This window comes from Echeneis naucrates, chromosome 16 (assembly GCF_900963305.1).
Source record: "Echeneis naucrates chromosome 16, fEcheNa1.1, whole genome shotgun sequence".
Classification (NCBI taxonomy): domain Eukaryota; kingdom Metazoa; phylum Chordata; class Actinopteri; order Carangiformes; family Echeneidae; genus Echeneis; species Echeneis naucrates.
This window is the reverse complement of record NC_042526.1, coordinates 18,577,035-18,601,292: the sequence shown is the minus strand read 5'-3', so window position 1 is coordinate 18,601,292 and position 24,258 is coordinate 18,577,035. Positions and strand designations below refer to the sequence as shown.

The following is a 24,258-nucleotide window of genomic DNA, read 5'->3' as shown; positions in this document are numbered from 1 at the left end:
GTGACCATTGACCCCCCTGCAAGGCTCTTATTTCATCCCTTAGGTTTTTAGCAATGGGACTCTTTTTCATCGACAGGGAAGTAACCGTCTTTAGTGGGAAGTGATTTCTGTTGGTGGCTGTCACCATCCGCTGCAAAGATGGCAAGCAGCCTCTCTTGCTCCTGCTTTGTCTTCGGTAACTCAGTGGAGGGTGTGGTCAAGAGAGTCAGGCGCTGTGAAGAAACAAAGTGTGAATCCTTTAAATTTATTGACTCATTCCCAAATAAAAGATTTCATTTTAAGGAGGTGACATCATGATACAGCTAATTTTTTTCCAGGCCACTTGAGGAACGAGCAATAAAATGTAGACATAGCAAAGACATATTAGGACATTGTGAAGATGATATGGTTAACATATCAGCAGCTGTCCACAAGATATTAGCCTTAACTTTGAGTCAATCTACTGAATAATTCAAATGTTCACACTTTGGTTTGGTCTCCACCAACTACTGAGGGAAATATCAGGCTCTTAAGGTGCAAGTTTCACTATGTTCTGCAACTAGTCAGCAATAGTCAGTGCCCAATGGCTTCACCAGAGCAGCCTGTGGGAAAACAAAGCTGATCAAAACGTTGAGGGAAACAATAAAGTTGCAGAGCAGAGAGCTGAGACTTTGTTCTCCTAGATGGTAGTTTTTTAGGTGAAATGTACCTCTCTCAGTGTTCCAGGGGTGTAGTACAGCTTCACTGCCACCCACACAGGGATACACAGCATTGAGGACAGTGCCAGGATCCAGCCGATTCCATTGCCCCACCATGGGTATATGTATTCATTGTTGTACTTCAGTGGTGTGTATTTGATCAAAGCAAAGGCAAAAGTTCCCTGATAACAGAGACAGTCGTATTTCAGCTTTTTTGGTATTGATTATGGTGTGTACTTATGCTCACCTGTTCCAGTTTCAATACTAACATATAATTTTGTAATTATAGCAAAGACATTTGCTATATCATTTGTTGTCATTTAAAAATAAGATGTATTTTCCACATCGGCCACTAGATGCCGCTCTTCTTTCATCAAAGTAAAAACATGCCTCGTGGCAATGATTGTGAAACCTACAAAACATGTTGCAGGTGTGAAGAAAAGCCAACAGTATTTGATGAGAGGGCTGGGGCGATAACCAATCATATCCTCTATGTTGTCATAGTAACGGTCAGCACCTGGAAGGGAAACACAGTGGAGACAGATCAATATGAATGAACATACTGTATGCGTCAAGATTCACTTGGAACTGAAGACATCACCATAAATACTTCCTACCCAAATTAGGCCACTTTAATGTGATATTTAGCTCAAATAAATAGATTCGTCTTATTCAGTTAATTCATTTTAAGATTCAAACGAAGCCATCACATAGAAATACCACCCTTGCTCCAGCTCAGCCTCCAAATCCATGCATTAGACAAAAAAGAGCCCAGGAGAGTAGGGGATGGGAATGAATAGTGTCTAGTGAGACTAAAGCCTCTTTTAAATACCTCCTTCAAATGTTGCTGAATAGTCTGAGTAACACACTCACCATAAATCCAAGCAATGCAAATTGTCTCAAAAACAGCCACGAAGAGCAAACACATCCCACTGGCTGCATAGTAATCAAAGAGCTGGAAGACGTACATTCCTCCCTGTGGACTCAAACATATGTTTATCAACCAATAGGAAAGTGAAGAAAACCTGCATATGATTAAAGTGAGTGATCTGTTTCAGCTCTTCAGACAGTTGTCCTAAATGAATACTTTTAAGTCACCCAACTTCTGAGTGTTACTGTAGTCTGTCGTCAAGTCTAAGTACAAGTCAGAGTCATGAAGGCTTTGATGACAAAGCTGTAATACATAGAAATAGACATTTTCACTTCAAAACAAAATTGGTAAACTGTTTGTCATTCAATCAGCTTGGCTACAAGGAAGTAAATCACTGCGTCCCATTAACACTCATTCATCTCACCATCACCTTTAAAAATGGGTTTGCTATTTACAAACCCCTTTTTAAACGCAAAGATTAAATCATTATTTTGTGGGAAGAGCTGGTGAGACTAACCTCTGTGAGCATGATGAGTCCCATGAGGAAGGACACCACAGCCAACACTAGGATGAAGAGCTCCCTGCGGTTTTTACGACGGAAGGTGGAAGGATACATGTCCACCATGGCTGTCACCAGGCTCTCCACGCACACAAACTGATAAGGATAGCAACATTAACCCCCCCACACACATACATACATATTATATAGCATGTTAATGCATGTGATTTCTACCATTGGTCTTAGTTGATTAAAAAGATTGTGTAGCAAGAGTTATATCTGGATATCTGTACTGTACTAAACGTGCTGTGTGTGTATGACTGTGTAGTTGTAGTGAACATGTCAGTCTCACTTGACTGTCCAGTCCCAGGAAGACAATCATAATGAAGAAGAAGCAGGCCCACAGAGGGGAGAATGGCATCATGGACACAGCTCGAGGGTAAGCTATGAAAGCTAAACCTGGACCTGGTTTGGACAGAGTTCAAATGACCTTTTACTGAGAACACCTGCTCAGGGGAGGGGTGTGACCCTGACCATATCTGACCATATCATCAATATCAGCTAAGGAGGGAATAGGAATTGTTATTGTTTTATTCTTATGCTGTAAAAGAAAAAGAAGAAAAAGATGAAAAAGCAGTAAGGGCAAGCTGCAGTAAAAGAACCACCTACCAGATTCAGCCACCTCTGAAATATGGATGTTTTGCTCGTATGACATAAAGCCCAGGATGGAGAAGATGGCGAAGCCTGCAACAAAACTGGTGCCACTGTTCAGGAAGCAGAGCGACAGGCAATCTCTGGAGACCACACAGAGGGGGAACTGCGATCAACTGGAATCAATAGTCCCCAGCAGTGTCTGGTTTTTGACTTCATTTATATAATTATAAACTGTTGGCTAGAAATCAGGGGCTACACCAACCCACTCTCCTTATGATAGAAAGCTGTATTAATCAATTTTGTTGGCTTTTGTAGTAGTAAAAGGCATGTACACTGACTAAATGATTAACAGAGGGTTAAATCATGCTGACATTTCAGAGTTAGACAGATGATCATAATGCCATTTTCATGTTTTTTTCCGCCCCCACCTGTAGCAGTTGTTGTTATACTTGTTGTAGCTTCCCAGGGCGGCAAGGCAGCCCAGGCAGATAGCATAGGAGAAGAAGATCTGCGTCCCAGCATCCATCCATACCTTAGGTTAAAAGAGACATAAGATAAAGAGGGAGAAAAAAATACATTATTTGAATTTGAATTTGTTGTATCAGGATTCTGTTTTGGTGACCTTCAGGTGTAATATTGGACAGAACTACAGTGTGTGCTGAAAAAATATATCCAAGCATTATGTGCCCGAGGCAACTTTGAAAAAATGTCTTTCATGTCTGGATAGTTCTTTCAGTCTTTCTTTATCTGACCTAAATCTACTCTCACATACTGAAAAATGATGGTACAGATCTCAAACCAAACCAGCTGATCAAGGTCATAATTAGAAAAAGCGTGGCTGGTGTTCAGTTTAACATATTTCATCATCTTTGTGTGCTTACAACTCAGTAAGTAATCCAAAATTATGAATTGCTTTTACTTCAGGCTTGACTCACTCTATTGTGTGGAAATAGATGTCAAACTAATTATGATAAAATAAGGACAATGAACATCTGAGTAAGAATTTAACCTGACAAAACACCTGATTTTTCTTGCGTCAAATGACTCAGTTCAGCCCCAGACTCACAGAAAAGTAGCTGTGAAGCCTTTTGAAATCAGTAATGTCCATTGTGATGTTCACACAACCTTGCATCCAGTTTTCACGTTTAAAGTGTTCCCTTCCACTCAGACCACTTCATCTCCTGGCGCAGTTACGAAATCCCTAAATCCTTTATGCCAAAACTCGCCCTCTCCACTGATGCCATCCTAACATCACCAAACCAGCAAAGCCCATTACTCGCCTCAGCCATTCCGAGGCACAGAGTGCACTGCTTTTCCACCTTCTCTTTGAACACCCTCGCAATTAAAAATTTAAATGAGGTCTGTCTTTATTTTTGCGCCTCTAGTAAAGTGCCTGGGGCATGTATAAGGCAGCTGGCAGGGGGACTGAGGACCTGACTGACTTGGAATCCAACCAACAACACGACACAAAAACAGGTATTCCCAAGGTACCTAGCTTGTGTTGGCCTGCGTACACAGGGCTTGTATTCACTCACAGAGCCTGAATGGGTTTGAAGTGGGCCTCTTCACTGGATTTTCACACTGCTTGCAAGGTAACACCCAGGAAAGATGGCATTTTAAAGTCTGTGGTTCTACCACCATCCTGGAAAAACTCTGCACCTGCAGTTTGCGAACTTGTGTTGGTCATATTTTGAAGTCAACCTCTTGCCTTGAGGCAGCAGTGTTTGTTATAACTACTTAAAGCAGCGTGAATAAAACTGATGGTTACATTTGGACCAAAAACAGGAAGCAATGTATTAATGCAATACAAGAAGGCACAGCAGTGTTTAACAAGATTCATCTTCTCTCCCCTCTTCAAATCTAGACCTGCTACACTTTGGAACAGCCTGGAAACTTTTATGAAAATAAATGAACTCTGAGCGAGAATGCACCTCCAACCTACCTGCGGATCAGAAAGTCGTCCTAGGTCAGGGTAGAGGTAGAAGTGGATTCCCCTGGAGGCTCCAGGCAGGGTGACCCCTCTGATAAGCAGGATCAGTAACATAATATACGGGAAGGTGGCTGTGAAGTAAACCACCTGCAGAGAAGCAGCAATATTTTGTCATCAGGCATTCATCACCCATTCATCTGCTCAGCTTACAGCTGCCTCTCCCATGATGGCAGCACCTTCAACTTCAACTTTGAGTTTGTTTAGTCAAAAATATTGTTCGGGGGGGGGTGGTAAGCTTTGAAATTTTCTGCATAGAAATTACCAATAAATGCTTGTTTATGGTTGATGTGCTGCTGTTGCCATTCTGCCATGCTAAAGTGGCTTACGCTGATTATACTGACCAGTTCTTGGCTTAACTATGCAACAAATTTTAACAATAAAAACCAGAGGAAAGTGGTTTTAAATGCTTTTTTAATGAAAATGCTGCAGAATGTCATCAATAATACGTCCATTCCAATAACAACAAGGAGAACGAGGTAGTGGTTCAAGTCTTATTTTGAGAAACTGGACCACTACCTTGTACACACAGATAAACTGACAGAATTAAATATGCTCTAGTTCACAAAATTGTGTTATAAAGTGTGCGCATAAGATATTTGATTGCTAAGAAAGTATTTAAAACAACAAAGAGTGACTACAAATGCCATTAGCTCTGACTGAGTGCTTGAATATGGATCTGCCTGCTGCCACGTCTTTAATATGAGACAATTAGTTCATTATCAAATGTTTAAAGAGCTTCAGCACTGGATGTCAGCGAACATTCATTCATTCATTCATCTTCAAACGCTTATCCTTTCTGGGTCACAGAGGGTGCTGGAGCCAATCCCAGCTCACCATCGCAAGTCACCAGTTAATCACTGGGCCAACACACAGAGACAGACAGAGGCCAACAACCACTCACACTCACACTCAAACCTATGGACAATTAAGAGTCACCAGTGGGAGGTAACCAGAGTACCTGGAGGAAACGCAGGCATAGAACATGCAAACTCTGCACAGAAAGGCCCCCGGCTGGAACCAAATCCACAACCTTCTTATTTTGGGTCAACAGCACTAACCATTATGCTGCTTTGCTGCCCAGTAAACACTCAAACACTCCTAATCTACTGGGACGAGGAGATCTTAGTCCCATAGTGAGTACCATGAACAGGAAAAAGGTTTTACCTTGCCAGTGGACTTCACTCCCTTCCAGATACAGAAGTAGCAAATAACCCAAGCAATGGCCAGACAGACCACCAGGTCCCAGTTCAGAGAGCCGATGTGATGAATACCAGAGGAAATTCTCAGGACCCTTCGTCTGGGGCACACACACACATACACATACAGGTCAAACACACCAAAAATGTTTAATCTAATCTTAGATTTTTGAAACTATCTTGTTAGGATGAATATTTGGTGAATTTGCTGGCACATGAAGCTGTTTGAGGACAAAGCCAAACAAAAAGCCACTCACTCCCAGAACTCAATGACAGGAGAGGTGGCGTTCTCATGGTGATTGATGGAGCTATTCCCCCTCTGAAATGCCATACAGGAATCTTGAATGAAGGAAAGACAAAAAGACATTCAATCTCATGAAGAAATCCAAGCTTTCTCTGAGGTTTCCAAGTTACACACAGGCAAAAGAAACAATGCAACCACAGAGATGGAGAGGAGAGATGGTGGAGGAAAACTCTCCCTAAGGAGGAAATAAAATCTGAAGGACAACAGCAGACATATCAAAAAGAATGACTAGAATGTAGGCGAATATATGAAAACTGAACTGAACTGTTGATTCAAAAAGAGCACCTGAGTGGGTTAACACTAGCAACAGTGTCTGTCATCACTTCCCGATATCATACTTCCTTTCCTAATTTATGCTTCGACTTGTCAAAATAACTGCGTGCCTGGTTCAACATGGAACATTTCGGCTGCGGTTGTGGATTACCTGTGTTCCAGGAGTTGTTGCAAGAGGCCCAGGGAAGGTCCCAGGTGAAGGAGTTTGACAGGAAGAAGATGGCCCAGGCTAACACAATGATGTAGTAGATATTGAGCAGAGCAACAATCACCTGGGTGGCATAACCCACTCCTGGAGCAGAAAACAGGAAATAAGGTTTATGACATTCACTGAGCTTTAAAAAAAAAAAAACCCAAAGGATTTTAATTCAATCACATAAAAACTGTAATTATACAACATCTTTTGAGGCTTTTTTAGAAACCTTAACTTGTGCTTCATTTATGTCCATTTTATGTCTTCTCTTGACTGCCCTGGCTTTTATTGTATGATTTGTACCCTGATGGACTCCAGCTGTCATGAGTACAGGCTGACAACAGACTCATTTGCAATTGAATGCATAAAAGCATTGGAGAAATGTGATAAGAGACGGTGCTGGTTGGTTTACAGTCATTTTAGTTACATGTACACGACTGCCTGGTCAGCATATATCAATGAAAATGACAAGAAAATGGACAGGAAAACAATTGAATTCTTTTCATTCCACATTGAGCAGATATGTATTTTCAGCTTTAAATTCATCATCAGCAATCGTCATAAAGATGGCTCTAGCCCCACACATAACACACACAACTTTTACAGGGCATAGGAAACATCTTAATGATGTCCTGAGTGCACAAGTTCATGGTTGTATGGGGGAGCATAGATAAGTAGATAAATACTTATTGATATTAATCATGCATGGCTGACAAAAAATCAAATATTAAGATGAGTTTGAGCTACTCTTGGTGCTGCAAGATATTTTAATAACATTAAACTTTAAGTTAAATTACCTTTATGTTATCTAAACAAATTTACTACCTTCAAACAGAGGGCAGATCTTCCTCCAGCAGGTGATGCCTCCTTCATTGGTGTATTGACCCAGAGATGTCTCCAGGAAGAAGACTGGGATCCCACAAGCAAACAAGAAGATGAGGTATGGGATAAAGAAGGCCCCTGACAAAAGCAAACAGATTAAAGAAACGTGTCAGCCAGATGCCTTCAGTATGTTCCCAAGCAAGATGTACGTATGTGTGCATATTATTGGAAATGAGGCCTCTGACGAAGAAAGAGCAGGAGCAGAGCAAATGCCGAGTGGCAACGGGGATAACCATTAAAAATCTCTGGCCTTGGTTGAAAAGTGTAAATAGTCTCCTTTCCTAACCACCATTCCTTGATATCAGTGAACAACTTTATGAACATTATGAAGTCAAAAGAACTTGCACTTTTTTTAAAACTAACTTATAGTTAAATGTTCACTTGTAGTCTAAACACAAAACGAAAGAATGAAAGTACAAAAACATTAAGATATTATAGTAACAATTCAATAAAAAAATAATCACGTGGAGGCCAGAATGTCTTATATCTAGACAGGTCATATTGATTTTGATTTTTTTTTTATATATTTGTTTAATATATAAAATGTTTTTTTTTTTTTAGTTTAATAAAACCACTGCTCTGATGTTCATGCATTCATGTGAGTCTGCTGTGGTAAAATTATAATTGTGCAGCATTTGAAATGGAATTGTGGGGCAGCATTTTCTAATTTCCTTTTCTAAAGGACAGATAGACAGTGGCACCAAGTCAAGATGGAGGGAAAGCCTACAAGTTGCTTAAAGAAAGACTTCTGTTTCACTCATAAGCGGCTTCTTCTCCTCAGTGTGTGGGTAGGTTTAAGGCTACGTTAGGTTACGTCTATTTGGGAATGCTAATGTCAGCTAACCTAATCATGCCCGTAGTATAAATGTATATTGTTGCTATCACTAGCTGGGTTACTGCTCCCTTGCTGTAATATAGGTGAATTTATTGTGCGCATAGAGGTGATGATGGCTTAGACATCTACTAGCTTAACCCTGACAGTCATTGATTATGACAAAATGTTTCTAAATTAAAAAAAATGCAAAATGGTTTTAAAATAAATCACCCATCTGTATTTGCCAAAGGATTCAAAAATATTTAACATCACAATCATCATTTAGATTTGTATTCTTTATTGTTTGATCTCCTGTTGGGGATCAACTAACTGGTTGACGAATCATGACCTTCGAGCAACAGAGCTCCACTGAATAGATCATACACCAACCTGTGTGTTATACTCTTTAGGTGCTCTTTGTGATACAGTTGAACAAACCAAAGGGAAGTCATTCTAGCACTCACCTCCTCCGTTCTTATAACAAAGGTATGGAAAACGCCAGACATTTCCCAGGCCAATAATTTCTCCAGCCACCGACAGGACAAACTCAATCTTATTGCCCCACTGACCCCTGTCTGTCATCTTCTCCTCCGTACTGGGCACAATGTCCAGAGGCCTGCTGGAGGGCTCCACCTTGGATGTGTTCTCCGTTTCACTTTTATGTCCTAACGGTTAAATTAAGAAGAGCAAGAAGAAAAAAAAATTACAAAGTAACAAAGAAAGACAAAGCTCTTGCCTGCAGAGCTTTGTCTATGACCAAAGGTCATAGCAAGGCAGCGTGAAGCTGGATTATCAGAATTTCATATATCCTGAAAACCATATCCCATAATAAACTCCTTTATCCAATTCATAAAGGGATCAATATAATCAAAATCACATAAAAAATAGAGCGAATTGGCTGTGTTACAGAATCAACTCTGTTCTTCTATCTTGTATGACATCGGTCAAAGGTGATTCGACAGTCAGTACAGATATAGAAGTATTATTGTCCCACACTTAAGAAGAAGGTTAAGGATACAAATTTACACTTATTTTATCTAACCCTGTACAAATGTTAGCAGTGGTACAGTTTGCTTAGTAAGCCTAAAGTTGCATCCCATAAAATGGCTCCGGCTCATTCAAAATGCAGCAGCTGAATTGCAAGAGCCTTTGAAACAACTCAATGGATAAGCAGGTTTCAGATTAGGTGACAATGCTTTACAGTTTTATGCAGTTTGAAGACCTGGAATATGTCTACGTTCAAAAGCAAGCTACATTTTATATATTTTCCCTCTATTTTTTATTCATCCATTCATCTTCTACCGTTTTGTCCATTTCTGGGTTGTGGGGAGTGAGCCAACTCCAACTGGGTGAGGGCAGGGTACACCCTGGACAGGTCACCAGTGTATCGCAGATCAGTAAGACGAACAACCACTCACACTCAGAGAATTTAGAGTCACCAGTTAAACCAAACATGATGTCTTTGGACAGTGGGAGGAAACTGGAGTACCCAGAGGAAATGCATGCAGAGAACATGCAAACTCCAGGCTAGGAACCAAACCCACGACCTTCTTGTGCGGCAACAGCGCTAACCACTATGCTGCCGTGCTGCCCTCTGTTTTCTCTATTGAAAGGGGTATGTTTTTGGGTTAAATGGATTTAACAACAGGAGGTAGAAAACCTTCAGGTTTCAGGACCTTGGCCAGCTCTCAAGAACATTACCCACCATGCATGTGATGTGCCAAATAAATATCTTTATGTTCACATGAGCATATCACATCACTATTTTGCCATGCTGGGTGATGTCAGTAATAGCTTCATATGTGAGAACATTAGATGTTAGTCAAGACCTCGGCCAGACCTCGGCCAGACAGAGAAAAGAATTTCTCTGGGAAGGAAAACAGACAGCTCACTGACTGTGCTCACTCCTGTCATGATGCATTAACAGATTAACAGGCCTCTCAGCAGCTCCTCTGTTAGCCTTTTATCTCCCCCTGAAACTGTCCACAAACAAGTAGGTCATCAGTCTGCAGGAGGAGACAGGAAAATGCACAGTGGCACCAAAACTCTTTCCCTTCCTCTGTCTTTCAAACATATAAACAATGCCTCGTACATGTTGCGTTGGGTCTGATTAGGTTGCCTATAGTTGACAACTGTTCGACGTTCTGAAAACAACACATGGGGTGGAAATCCCATTTACCCAGCAGGCTAATGTGAAGCCACATTTAGGAATGTGCTCCTCTTGGCAAAGGGCAGAGGTCGAGCACAAGTGTGATTCTGTATGTGTACGAAGTTGGATCCGGTTTTGGAGCCAAAATGTTCAACGCTAAGCCAAATTGCAGCCTGAGGTAAAAATAAAGCCCCTTGTTTTCTAAAAGGAACTTGGTGGGAATGAAGGGTTAGTGCAACAAAAGCAGAGGCGCTTGCTCCACTGTGCTGGCAAAAGAGAATCCTCACTGGCCTTGCAGTTAGATCACAGTTTACCATTTCCTTTTTTTTCATAGTTTTTATTTAGACACCATCAAATGGCCCCTTTTAATTGGTGACTTTAGATATTTATAGAGTTAAAGTTGGGCCGAAATTGTTTTCCTACATTTGTGTTTCTTGAGCATCACTGGAGAGGTGCACTGTGAGAAAATATGCCAGGAGAATGACCCCACACACTCAAAGTGCAGCATTATCCCATGAAAGAGCGCCAACTTCACCTCGCTCTGAAAAGCTGTGAACTGACTGACTGAGTGACTGACAGGCTGAGCTATTGAATTGGAGACTGACTAACTGAATGAGGACTGGCTGACTTACTGGACATCTTGGACTATTGGTCGCTGATCTTAAATTATGCATGACCCTGAAAGTAATAGTCCGTAAATTATATTATATATATATATTAGTTTCTTTGTTCAGAATTTAATCCTTTACACCTCTGTCTATAGATTGCCTTCATATCTTGAGGATGGAAAAAGCAAACGTAACAAAAATCCATCTTCTGGAGGATTCAGTTGATGTCTGGCAACCTCACAATGACAACAGTGCTCCAAATATTTTCGACACTCAGCCAACAAGTACCGTAATTTCCGGATTATAAGACGTTACTTTTTTCCACACACTTAAACAACGATGCAGCTAATTTATGGATAATGGGTAGCACGGGTAACGAACTTTAATTAAATTAAACACACCCGCACTAAATTCTTCAGAATAGTGAATTCTTCACTAATTTATTTTGCGCTTCATGCACACACCCTTATCATGGAAAACACACGGAGCAATGCATATGATGCAACTTTCAAATTAAATTCGATCAATCTGGCGAAAAGGCAAAATCTTTCTGTGTAACATATTTCCTGCCATATGCCATTTCCTCCCATATATCTGACATCTGCGGCTTATAAACAAGTGCGGCCTATATATATAGAAAACTGTTTTTCTTTTTAAATTTAGCGGGTGCGGCTTATTACTGCAGCCCCTTTTAACACGGCATTCACACTTTACTTGTGGCATTCGCACACCCTTCAGGACCCGTTAGTGTTGCTTTTTATCACTGTGTATCGAGAAGCATATCCTTTGACTGAAGTTCTTTGTGTCTTTGAAACCATGATGCGGTCTCGACCCATGTGTGTGAACCTTCAACACAGCCAACAATATTTAACTGTGTTAGACTACCGTACATGTTGAAAAAGTATGCTAAAGGATACCAGGCATACAAAATGTTGCACGGCCCTTAGCCTTTAAAGCAACCTTTTTTTTCCAGATAACCAAGATATGATGTATTGATTATTAAATTGAAGCAATTCTGATAGTTGGTCTGATGATGCGTCCATTATGTCTAATGGACGCATCATTACCAGACAACTATCGACCTGTTTCCAATTTGCCATTTTTAAGTAAGATTTTAGAAAAACTTGTTTTTAATCTTTTAAATGATTTTATGACCTTGACAAACACTGCTTAAATATATCAGTCTGGTTTTAGAAAATATCACAGCACGGAGATGGCACTAGTGAAAATTGTCAATGACATCAGATCAAACATGGACACAAAAATACCATCTGTCTTCGTGCTTTTAGATTTGAGTGCAGTGTTTGACACAGTAGATGATACCATTCTTTTAAACAGATTCCGAAATTTAATTGGCATCTCTGGTATTGTTTTTAACAGGACAGGAAATTCTATGTCAGCGTGTGTGAACACACATCTAGTTTTTATCAAATGAAATGCGGTGTTCCCCAGGGGTCAATTTTAGGTCCCTTTTTGAACCCTTTTTAATCTGTACATGCTCCCACTTTGAAATGTCATCAGGAGGGACGGCATCAACTTTCACAGCTATGCAGATGACACACAGCTTTTACTCCTGATGACACAGGACCACTTGATGTCCTTTTTAACTGTATTTCAGAAATTAAATCCTGGATGGCAGATAACTTTCTACAGCTCAACCAGGACAAAACTCAGAACTGCAGTTATTCATGCTTTTATTACCTGCAGGATTGACTACTGCAATACTCTCTTTCTAGTCTCCCTAAAAAGAATATTTTCCAACTACTATTACTTCAAAACTCAGCCGCTTGAATGCTGACAAAGACCAGAAAGAGCTCATATTGCACTGAAGACTCTGCATTGGCTTCCTGTGCATTTTAGAATTGCTTTTAAAATTCTTTTATTGGTTTATAAAGCTCTTAATGGTCTTGCTCCTTCTTATTTATCTAACTTGCTTTTACCATTTGAACCCAGCAGAGGTCTTCTGCAAGTGGCCTTTTAACATTACCCAAAGTTAGAACCAAAACATATGGTGAGGCATCTTTTTATTACTATGCCCACCGTTCATGGAATTCCCTGACTGAAGATCTGAGGGATGTAATTAATATTAATATTTTTAAAAGTAATCTTAAGACCCATCTTTTTAGTCTGGCATATATATATATATATATACATATACGTATACATATTGTACATTTAACAATGAGCATTGCTTCTGCAACCAAACCACTCTGTGATGTCACAGTGTAGTAACACATCAAAAGCATGTATTTCTTCTGTATTTCAGCAAGGTGAGAAGTGAAACCACTGGAGATCAGATCTTTGAATCATGTATTCCCAGGCCTATGTGCTGAATTGAGATGTGTGGCAAAGTGGCCCAAGATTGTCAGTGTTTCACGTTAAACAGCTGAGTCATTACACATCTGCCACACACAACTTCAGCATTCAGTCTGGTTTTGTATCTCCTGATATTGGTAGCACAATATAACCTTTAGGTCCGCTTTTGTCTCCGCCAACATCAGGAAATGTCCGTCTCTATAGCTACTAGATGCTTTTGGATGCAATATTATGAGACAAAGACAAAGAAGCATACTGATGAAAAAATATCTTAATTCATGGGAAATAATGGTTTCCTAGTCCTTTGAGCCCTCATGGCATCTCATGGCCAATGGCAGTGATCTTGGCATTTCTCATAAACACGTGGCGCTCAGAGTTACATCCTCATAACTTGTTGTGCCCTAAAACCGCAACAGTTGGAAAATGGCAGGCTAATGCATAACCAGACTGGTTACATATGGCAAAGACAAACAATGTTACACATCTACCTGGGCACAGCAAAGATATACCATTGTGGCATATGATGTTTTGTAGTTCGAAATGCAAAATCAGACTTGGACAGAGTGAAAATCGAAAAAGGCAACACTGACAACTGTTGTGAGTTCTGAACATCTGAAGAAGCAGAATAATCTTTTGTGTTTTTCTCTTTGGTAAGGCAAAGTGTCACATGGTCCTGATTAGCAGAATGTGGAACAGCATGAATATCAGCATGGGATACACTATGCTGCATAAAAATGTGCCGAAAACAACAGCTAAGTTATAAAAGCCAAGTTTTGATTCCCACATGTGCAGTCTTTGTGTGTGAGCATGTTTGTATTGTTTTAATGATGCACACCTTTCATTTGCTGGGTTAACTGAAAAACGATGTACAGGTTATTTGCATGGCAAATAACCCGTACATCGTTGAAATGTCTCATAAATGAAATGTTACGCAATAGCTTTCACAGAGATCTGCTGCCAAAAATAAACAATTGCATAAAATTCCACTGTGACCACAAATCCGCTCATATGCAGCAGTGATAATATAATTAATATATCGCCCATATGTGACTGAGAAAAATCAAATGGAAGTCACACGATAAGCAGTCAATGTCAACTCACCCTTCATGGTGTTGGTTCCAGAAGAGAGTGGACCACCAAATCCAAGCCTGCTGCTGTTTCAGGTTTCACTGTATAACTTACATGGAGGGGAGGAGATGTGAAAAACTGAAAACTTTGGTGCAGCCTGCAATGAGATTTTCTCTGCTTTGCCCCTCTCTGAGAACCCCCCACCCGTCCATCCTCCCTCCCCTCATCCAGTTCTATTCAGACACCCCCACACACTCACTCCCCACAACACACTAGAGGTCTGTGCTGTCTCAGCGTGGTGGGCTGATTGCATAACCTTTTGACACATGCATTCTCCGAGGGCCCTTCGGTCCAAAGACCAAGCAGAGAGTACTGAAGAAGAGGACAGTCCAATTTGTGTTTTAGGTGGAGAACATGTATCACAGCATGTACTGTATCTTTATGATTAAGATCAACAAAGGACTTCTGAAGTTGAACTGAACTTGATTTAAAAATACAAGAATCTCTCATCCACAAAACCTGTGGCCTTGAATTGATTTGTGCACGAGTTTCCTAATATCTTGTGCATAGTAATGCTCTCCTTCTGACTGACTGGAATTAAAACATCACTCCTTGGTTCAGCACACATCTTTAATTCATCCCCCGGAAAAGAGCCTTTATTCCCTCAACCAGATTCCCTCCTCACAGACCCAGAAGTCCATTCAGAACATTTTCCCACCACAGGGGTCTTGAGCAACCCAGTTCAGGGCATTTGTTATGAGGTCACAATCCAGAGGGTCTTTATAGAGGTGAGGAAGGGGAGACTGATGTGTTTCTCCTTTTCCAGTCAGAATCTTTCCTGGTGAGGCCTTTCTTTTTTTTTTGGATATTCCCCACATACCCCCCTTAACCTATGATCAAATTGGAATTCAAGACGCAGACACATTAGGCTTCCTGTAACGATTGAAACGTCTCCCTGACTTCAGTTAAGTGATTGATTTGACTTTCAATGTATGAACAGACCTCGCTGCTATTCAGTGAGATCTGTTCATATATATCTTCAGTGAGATTACAGATCCTTACCACAAAATGATGTTGTAATGCATCACACACAGCTCTGCTTCAATGGCCTAATCGTAGATAGTCAAAGACAATTCCATAATATCGCATCGAAGAGACAGTAGCATGATAAGCAGGCTGTCCCTTCCTTTTCTTTTTCTGTCTTTTTGCTATTCTGTGCTAGGTTAGCTGTCTGTTGACTGCAGATTCATACCCATTTTGTCCTATATAAAGAGACAATCATCCGCATTAACATTATAATCACTTGCTAAATATTATATTTGGCCCTCTTTAGCCAGCAAAAACTGCTCTGACTTGTTCAGACCTTCAAAGGTCTGGTGGAGGCTCAAGCACCAGATACATTAAGTCCTGGAAGTTGTGAGATGGAGCCTCCATGGATTAGACTTGTTTGTCCAGCTCATCCCACAGATGCTTGACAGAGATCTGGGGACCACGTGGAACTGCCTGTTGTCCCTCAAACTTTCCTGAAATGTTGGCAGGGAACATTATCCTTCTGAAAGAGGCCACTGCCTTTAGGGAATGCAGTTTCCATGATTATACTTCCATGAAGTATCATTAAAGTGAATGAATGACCCAAGGTCTCATAGCAGAACATTGTCCAAAGCATCACACTGTCTCTAGCTGTGTCCTGGTGTCATATATTCACCAGCTAAGAGTTGTACATGCACCTGGTTAGCCATATGTTGTAAAAGAAACTCTGATCCATCAGACTAGGCCACCTTTTCTCTTTGCTCTGTGTACCATTCCTGATGCACATGTCAATTGTAGGGGTTTCTGGTGGTGGACAGCATGGACACCCTGACTGGTCTGCAGCCATTCAGCGCCATACTGTGTGTGTAAAGTATAATTGTGTTACAACTTCTTTCTTTCAAATCATAGTCATGCTTGCGAATATGAATGGGACATAAAAGGAAAAAGAAAAGAGGGCAAAACAATAGAAGGAAACTCATTAATGAAGTGTCTTTTTTTCATTTGCTCTGCGGCCTCCCACTGTTCTCTAACTGTATGGCCACAGGTCACCGCTCTGATTGTGGCCTGTTTACTCCAAAGGACCCAGCTTGTCCCTTCACATCAAACTCAAATATGCTGGTTCATTTAGATATGTAAAAGTGATTTGAAGGCTACAGAAAATGTAAGTCTTTAAATCCACGGCAGTTCAGACATTACAGAGGATCAGTCACTGGGCTTTGATTAATATTTGACCACTTTTGTTGCAGACATTGGCTAACTGGAGATAAGTCAAAGGGAAGGACATTGTTTTAAGCTTGGAAAATAAAACTGTACTTCACTGGATGACTTTAAGAAACTGAAGCCCAGTTCAATGGAGCTTCCCCTGTGTTGGCCCTGTGATGGACTGGTGACCTGTCCAGGGTATACCCTGCCCTCACCCAGAGAGAACTGGAATTGGCTTCAGCAATCCCCACGACCCGGAAATGGATAAGTGTGAGTAGATGAACAAATGAATTAACTCACATTTACTGTAAAAACATTTTTCCAGCTAAAGTTATTACAGCAGTTCCGTTAATTCTTATGAATAAATTTCCAGGCAGAACTTAATTAATCTGAATGGTTGAATTTACTTTTTTTTTTTTAACATCACCATAATATTTGAACAATTTTATTGCAATGTGTCAACAATTGTCAACAGGAGCAATAAAACAACAGCAACAACAAACAACAACAAAAATTATCCAGCTCTGTGAGCTGTGTTAATCTTAATTTCAAATACTTTATCAGTTTGTAGTTAATATTAGCAGTACCAAGCAGAACAAATTTAATGATGATATGCAGCCAGACAACTGAGGATTTAAAAACAGGCCTCGTAAATATACATGAAAGGGCTTTAATTTTACTAATGCAGACAAAAAATAATCCTAATAGTATCTGCAAAGCAATTGTTTGCTCATTGCATCTGTGGGAATTGTACAGATATGGCACCAATAATCATATGACATCCTAATGATTTGCTCTGGTTATTTAATCCCGAAGCGATGTTATATTTAACATTCCATTAAAATAAAGACTGATTAAGCATTCAGCATGACCCATAATAATTACTAAAATTTCTAATATAGACCTAGAGGTGGCAAAGATACTTAACCTCCCGCTCAAACAGCAACAGCTGTGAATTAGCTACAGCTACTGTCCATCCATGAGATCCTCCACAACTGAAACCTTTATGTCACTCAGCAAATTTCACATCAGTACAAATTAACAGTTAACTGCCTTCGAATATTACACATTACATATATGTTACCCCTGCACATGAGAGCTGTGTGTCATCACTTTTATTAATTTTCTGCTTTTGCCTTGTTCATCTTATGTGAGCTAGAGCCCTCTGGTGTTTAGTCTGAAAAGGCACTGTTCACACCTTTGATGAAAAAGATGTTGATATTCACTTACATAAGAAAGTGAGTTTAATATTCATCATAAAATGGGTACTCTGGATGGTCTTTCCACCTGTTTCAAAACATAATGCAAGGTACAACAGTTAATGTTGTGTTACTACAATGCATCGTATTATTACACAAATTTAGTTCAATCTTTACTTACATTGGCAGGTCGACCATACGAACATTTTTGTTTAGTCCTTCAATGGCTTTCATTTCCTCCTCAGTGAGTGAAAAATCAAATATCTGCATCAGAATATAATGGTGGTTTTATTAAATGAACAGCAGCCAAGCCAGTGATTATGAATCAGACATGCAAATATATCTGTGTATATATGTAAACGCACCTGGAAGTTGTGTTTGATCCTCTCAGGACTGAAGCTCTTGGGAATAACCACGACTCCTCTCTGGACATTGAAGCGCAAAGACACCTGGGCACTGCTCTTGTTGTATTTTTTCCCAATGGAGACAAGCAGCTCATCCTCTCGCAGGGGAGGGTGTTTCTTATTCACCCTGAGCAATAGACCATTTTTTTACCTTTAGTATGTGGGTTTGTCACATTAATAATAGGACAGTGTCACATAACAGATTAATATTTTGCACACCTGTTGTTTGATTTAGTCAACTGCAAATACTGATCTCAGCTGAAAACGCAATGCAGGTTCTTTTGAACGCAAACTTTTGAGTCATGTCAGGACCTTCATGTCTGTTTTGTTACTTAATCTGAGTTCTGCATCTTGAAGTCAAATTAGTCACTAATGTTTGCTACAGAAGCAACATGTGATCCCATATCATGTGTTTGTCTGAAAAATGTACAGTACCAGCGGACATGATGTAGGTGAGACTTCTCCTGTATGCCTATTTGTCAGAAGGTCAGAGGGTCACCATGAGCTACTGCACTAAATCTTGAGACCTTGAGACACTCAGACCGCTCCTCCTGACACAGCTGAAGCTTTATACCGATACTACTGGAACTGGGGTTTATAAATGCAGACCTTGGATGGTCCGTAACTCTGTGTTTTCAGAATGGGGAAATAATAATGTTTTCCTGATTACGGTTAGAGAACCAATATCATAGTTGCACATCCCTTTCCCAGCTTTTCTCTGGGTATTTTCCCAATCCCGGAAGATTAACATTCTATAGCATTCCCTTTTCAGTACATTAGACTATCCTCAGGGTTCGCTCAGGCATACTGTGCACAACAGCACTGGTGAATTTCCATTCTCGTTGATTCATCAATGTTCAAGGAACATCCTCAGTGTAAGTCATCCTGTACCCCACTGTTCTTGCTCTGTGTTTTATTGCTTATAATGCAAAATTCCAAAATTCCCAAAAAGATGACATCAAATGTCATCTCCTAAATTTTAAAAATATAACACGACCAAAAAACGGATGAGTGGTAGAAGATGAAGAAGTGAGTGAGTATGTTGATCCTAGAAAATACGTACCAGGATGCATCTACAGAGGAGCCAATCGGGGAGTAGCCAACTATCACTATGCCATGCTGTCGACAAAAGTCCAGAAGCTTGGATTGTGTGAAATATGGATGACACTCAACCTGCAGGTGAGTAAGAAGAAAATGTGATTTGAAGAAAAAGTGGCCTGACACTACATGAGTGCCCTGCATTCTAAAATTTTAAATGAAAAGAAATGGCCAGAGCCATTGGTTTTTATATAACCAGTTAAAAGTAAAATTGCTAAATATGTAATATACATATAACAGACCTTAGTACTTCATCAAGTAATGATTAATCCTTTCCTCAAGCAACTCGAATGAACTCACACTTATTGGCAAGTTGCCAATTAATTTTTTTCAAGGGTTTAAATCTCAAGGGCATGAAAGTATAAAACATTAAACAATGGCTTCTACTTCACAGCCTATAAAACTAATGCATACTATAATATACTACTATGATGTATATTATTCTATGTGTAGTATCATTATGGGGGCTAAGGACACAAGTTTGGAATCACCTGGTTGGACACGGGCTTGTGTTTCAGGCCAGGTTTATTCAGCAGCAACTCCAGTTGTCTGCGGTTGAAGTTGGAGACTCCAAGAGACTTAACAAGACCTGCATCTTTACAAGCCTCTAAAGCCTGTCAAGAATAAAAGATTTATATCTCCTGAAAGACTGGGTAGTGATTATCTTTGCAGACTTTCTGAGACAGTGGTCAAAAAAACAGAACAAAAGTAAAACGGGAGGGGAAAAATCAGAAAACAGTTTGGCTGTTTACGACTCTCCTAGTCAGTGTCTGGTGCTGCAGCACAAAATGTTCAGCACCAACATTTCAAATCTGAAGGAATAGCCAACACCAAATTCACAGGAGTTGCACATGAGTCACTATTGTGTAGTTTTCTCAGAAAATATATTGCATATTAGAGGTCACATTTAAATGTGCATAAAAGAAAAACACATCCTTCAATTTGGAGAAGCACCAATGAATCATTGCACACCTGGTTAAGTTGTGAATTTACACAACTTATTCAGATTCACAGATATGAATACTGTGGCACATAAACACCTCATTTATGTCCACACAACCATCTCAAGTTGCACAAGTTTTTGTGTTCACTCTAAATAAATTCATCATAGCTCAGATGGTGAGAAAGGATATTGTAATTAGACAGGGAAATGACTAGTGATCTTTATAAATTACATATTACAAATATTATCAAAATAAAGATAAGACTCATAATTAACACCCTTATAGAGAGCATACTGGAAGAATTAAACTGAACTGTAAATCTAGTGCAATCCAAAACAAGATCCTTGCAATTAATCCTACCATTATATATATATATATATATATATATATGTATATATATAGCAGACACTAAGGAGCAGATGAGCAAGGTAATTAAGCATCAGGACCCTCCACTGTGAATTCAAATGAACTCACCTCCCATGTTGCACAGAGGTCTGTGTGGTGATAGATGTATTTTCCATCCTTGTCTCTTGGATAGAAGTCTTTTCCAGGCTGAAATTCAAACACAATTGAATCCCTTGCATTATCTCCTATTCAAAGATTCACATTCTATGAGACTGTGAGCTAAAACAAACCTGTGACCAAAACAACCTGGAGCACTGCCAAATGGTTCCAGTCTTGTCTTATTTCAAATTTAAAACTTAGAAAACCCCACTGCAACTTAAAGAGCAGCAATGCATGGATGTAACTGTAAAACTGTCACTAACAGCCATTTTCTGTGTTATACTATATATGATAATTCAGATGTGTCATTCGAATTGATTTTGAGTCCTTTGCAACTGTATTATTTAGTTTCAGTGAGAGGCTAAAGTGTATTTTTATACCTATCCTGTTTGACAAGGAGAATATTTATCTAAATGTGAGGGTAATGAGGGTAGTGAGGGTTCAAGCTCAATAGCTGTCTATTGAGCTTGAACATTAAACTATGTAGAAACCTTGAAGGCCATGGGAGTCTCAACGATGTAGAGATCAACATAATCAAGTTGTAAGACTTTCAGTGTCCTCTCCAAAGCTGATCGCACCAACTCTGGTGGATGAAAGGTATTCCAAAGCTGAGGAGGGGAATAGAAAATGTTAAATAAAGCGCAGTACACAATCCTTAAAAATAAGAGTTAAAGTGTCATAAAAATAACAATGCCAACCCTTAAATGAATTGTGTTGAAATTTAAATGAGGTAAAAAGAGAACCAGGGAAAATTCAGAACTTATTACCTTTCCACAGTAAAATATGTCCTCTCGTTTTACTGTTCCATCAGCAATCTTCTCTCTAATGGCTTGTCCCACTTCATGCTCATTGAAATACACCAATGCCCCATCAAAGTGCCTGTAGCCCACATCTATGGCAAACTTGACACACTCCCATGCTGTGCCTTTGGGTGTCTGTGGGAAATCCAGGAAAAAGTAAAAATGATCCAATCTAGAGTGAACTGAGTCAATGAGACACTCTTATCTTACCACGAGTTGCAGTCACAGAAACACTCATGTCTAAATCCAAAACACAACTCCAAAACTCTTCTCCATACCGTTCGGGGGTCCCCATAGGTGCCCAGTCCCAGCAGTGGAATATAATTCCCGTCACTGAGAGGAATACTGTGGCTCTTTGCAGTCAGCTCCATGCTTGTGAACAAGACAACCTGGTCAACACGATCGCTCCTGAGCACACATTGCGCAGCCTTGAACCTTGGACCTTGAACACCTGATCTGGGCCTTTCGTTCAGTAATACTGTTTGCTGCTCACTGAGTGGGAACATTTTCAGATTAGTAAAGACAACCTATAATGTGTCACATTGTAAATTGTAACTCAATTCTTTGTTTGCCAGCTTGCAGCAAAGCACATAGTTGTCTCTCACTGACTCCTGTTATACAATCTTGTGTAATTATTGGAGCAGGATAGAGGTCTCGCCTGTTTGGGTAATTGGATCAGTTTTGGTGTTCCCCCTGGCCTAATCATAGCTGGGGGCACCCTATAAAGAGAGGCAGTGCCATTCTCTTGCCCTCTCTTGCCCCTGGGCTTTGGGGCACACCCTATTCCAGCTGCCTTGTTTCCTGTTTACATTACCCCACCGGTTGCAGGTAAGCATGTAATGGCTGAACTGCTGAAGCTTTATTTCAGTTACTGGGCTGGCTCTTTTGCAATGTTAGATACCTGGTTAGATACCTGGTGCGACTTTGATCTTATCCCCCCACTCCATCTGAGTGATCCCCCTGAGTGAACACCTTGTTGACGCCTGGGGTTAGACAGAAGGGTCAGTGAGTATGTATGCATGATGGACTCTGCCTCCTCTAGACTCCACTTGTACAGCCTGTGTGTGTGTGTGTGTGTGTGTGTGTGTGTGTGTGTGTGTGTGTGTGTGTGTGTGTGTGAGTGTGTGATAGGGACTGTAAGCCCCAGTTGCTAACAGAACCTTGAGCCTTGTCTGCTCTGTTTGGTGTGGTGCTGTGCTGCTCCAATGCTGCCTTTACTTACCACCGATTGTGGCCTTTATGGTTAGTGGGTCTGTACTCTGGAGTGAGTGTGTGTGTGTCATCCTGCTTACAGTCGACTGAAGCCTGGGTCCCAGTTGCGGGTTTGAGCCCATTTATTGTAGTTTGATGTAGTTGGATTTCTTTGTTTTTCTTGGTTTTTCTATTTACCTCTGTATAGTTTAAGTATATTTTCTGTATTGTTTTGTTTGTGTCATTTGCTGTGTATGTTTATGATTTGGTTCGTCTTGGGTTAGTCAACCCCACTCATTTTTCTTTCCCTTTCCAGTGCTGAGAGCTGGCTTTCCTTTTTGTATGTGCAGTGCATGCCCTTTTGGTTTTGTATGAATTTTACTTTTTTTACTTTAACAAAAGATACACCATATCTACTCTCTCTACTCTAAAATTGAAGAAACAGGCTACATGCAATATTATTAAATATGACTTTGTTTGGTATTGAGTAAATTTAAATTAAATGAGACCCTTTAGAGTGCCACACAGGGAAATTTTGAAGTGCCACGAGGCCTGTTGCCTGGATGTGTCATGGTTATGGTTCTATGTCGGGGTTTGAATTTTTTCTGTCATGTTTTGAGTTCTGTCTCGTGTCTAGTGTTTGGTCTGTGTCACTTCCTGTTTTATTTTGAAGTCCTGGTTCTGTCGTGTTCCCCGTTACTTTACGTCCTGCTTGTTATCCCCTGTTGATTGCGTTCCCTGCCCTGATGCGGATCGCCTATGTTTTGTCTAGTCACTGTGTATTTAAATCCTGTTTTCTCTTTGGTCCGCGTTAGAGCCTTGTCCCTTTTATTCTCGGTGGTGTTTTGGCCTGCCTTCCTGACTTTGTGTGTGTGTGTGTGTGTGTGTGTGTGTGTGTGTGTGTGTGTGTGTGTTCTGCAGTCTAAAATAAATCAGGGATGAGTCAGAGAAGAAGTCATTCAAACTGATTGCCACAGTCATAGTGTTCGTCAGTTGTGTGATTGTGTCTGTTTCATTGTGTGTCTGTATGTATTTATGTGTGTGGGTGTATCTATATGTTTGTATGTATTTGGATGCCTTTATATGCGTTTCTGTATGTATATGTGTGCTTATGTATCGGGCTGTCTGTCTGTCTGTATATTTGTGTCTCTTTGTATGTGTCCGGCTGTGTTTTTGTGTGCCCGTCTATGTGTGTGTGTATGTCTGCACATGCGTGTCTGTGTCTGCATCTGCGTATCAGTTTCCGTGTGTTGTGCAGTCGAACACAAATGTCAGTACTAACAGTTGATCAGCTGCTCCCGTATCAAACTGATGGCTATAGTCATAGTGTTCGTCAGTTGTGTGCTTGAGTCTGGTTTGTGTGTGTGTGTGTGTGTGTGTGTATGTATCAGG

General features: G+C 40.3%; 1 protein-coding gene across 1 annotated transcript; it reads right to left on the bottom strand.

Moving 5' to 3' along the window:
- Window positions 1-47: 47 nt before the first annotated feature.
- On the bottom strand, window positions 48-22,046 carry slc6a13 (solute carrier family 6 member 13). The gene is made up of 23 exons (XM_029522546.1): window positions 21,954-22,046; window positions 21,643-21,810; window positions 21,367-21,483; window positions 20,846-20,923; window positions 19,919-20,041; window positions 19,393-19,502; window positions 18,291-18,456; window positions 18,107-18,189; window positions 10,334-10,359; window positions 8,818-9,018; window positions 7,483-7,617; window positions 6,616-6,756; window positions 6,145-6,226; window positions 5,856-5,988; window positions 4,644-4,778; window positions 3,130-3,233; window positions 2,717-2,841; window positions 2,400-2,512; window positions 2,066-2,203; window positions 1,551-1,653; window positions 1,094-1,194; window positions 689-859; window positions 48-212 (listed from the first exon to the last, which is right to left on the bottom strand). Exons 1-23 carry the CDS (start codon window positions 22,044-22,046, stop codon window positions 48-50), a joined length of 2,811 nt encoding a protein of 936 aa, XP_029378406.1.
- Between the last annotated feature and the right edge of the window lie 2,212 nt (window positions 22,047-24,258).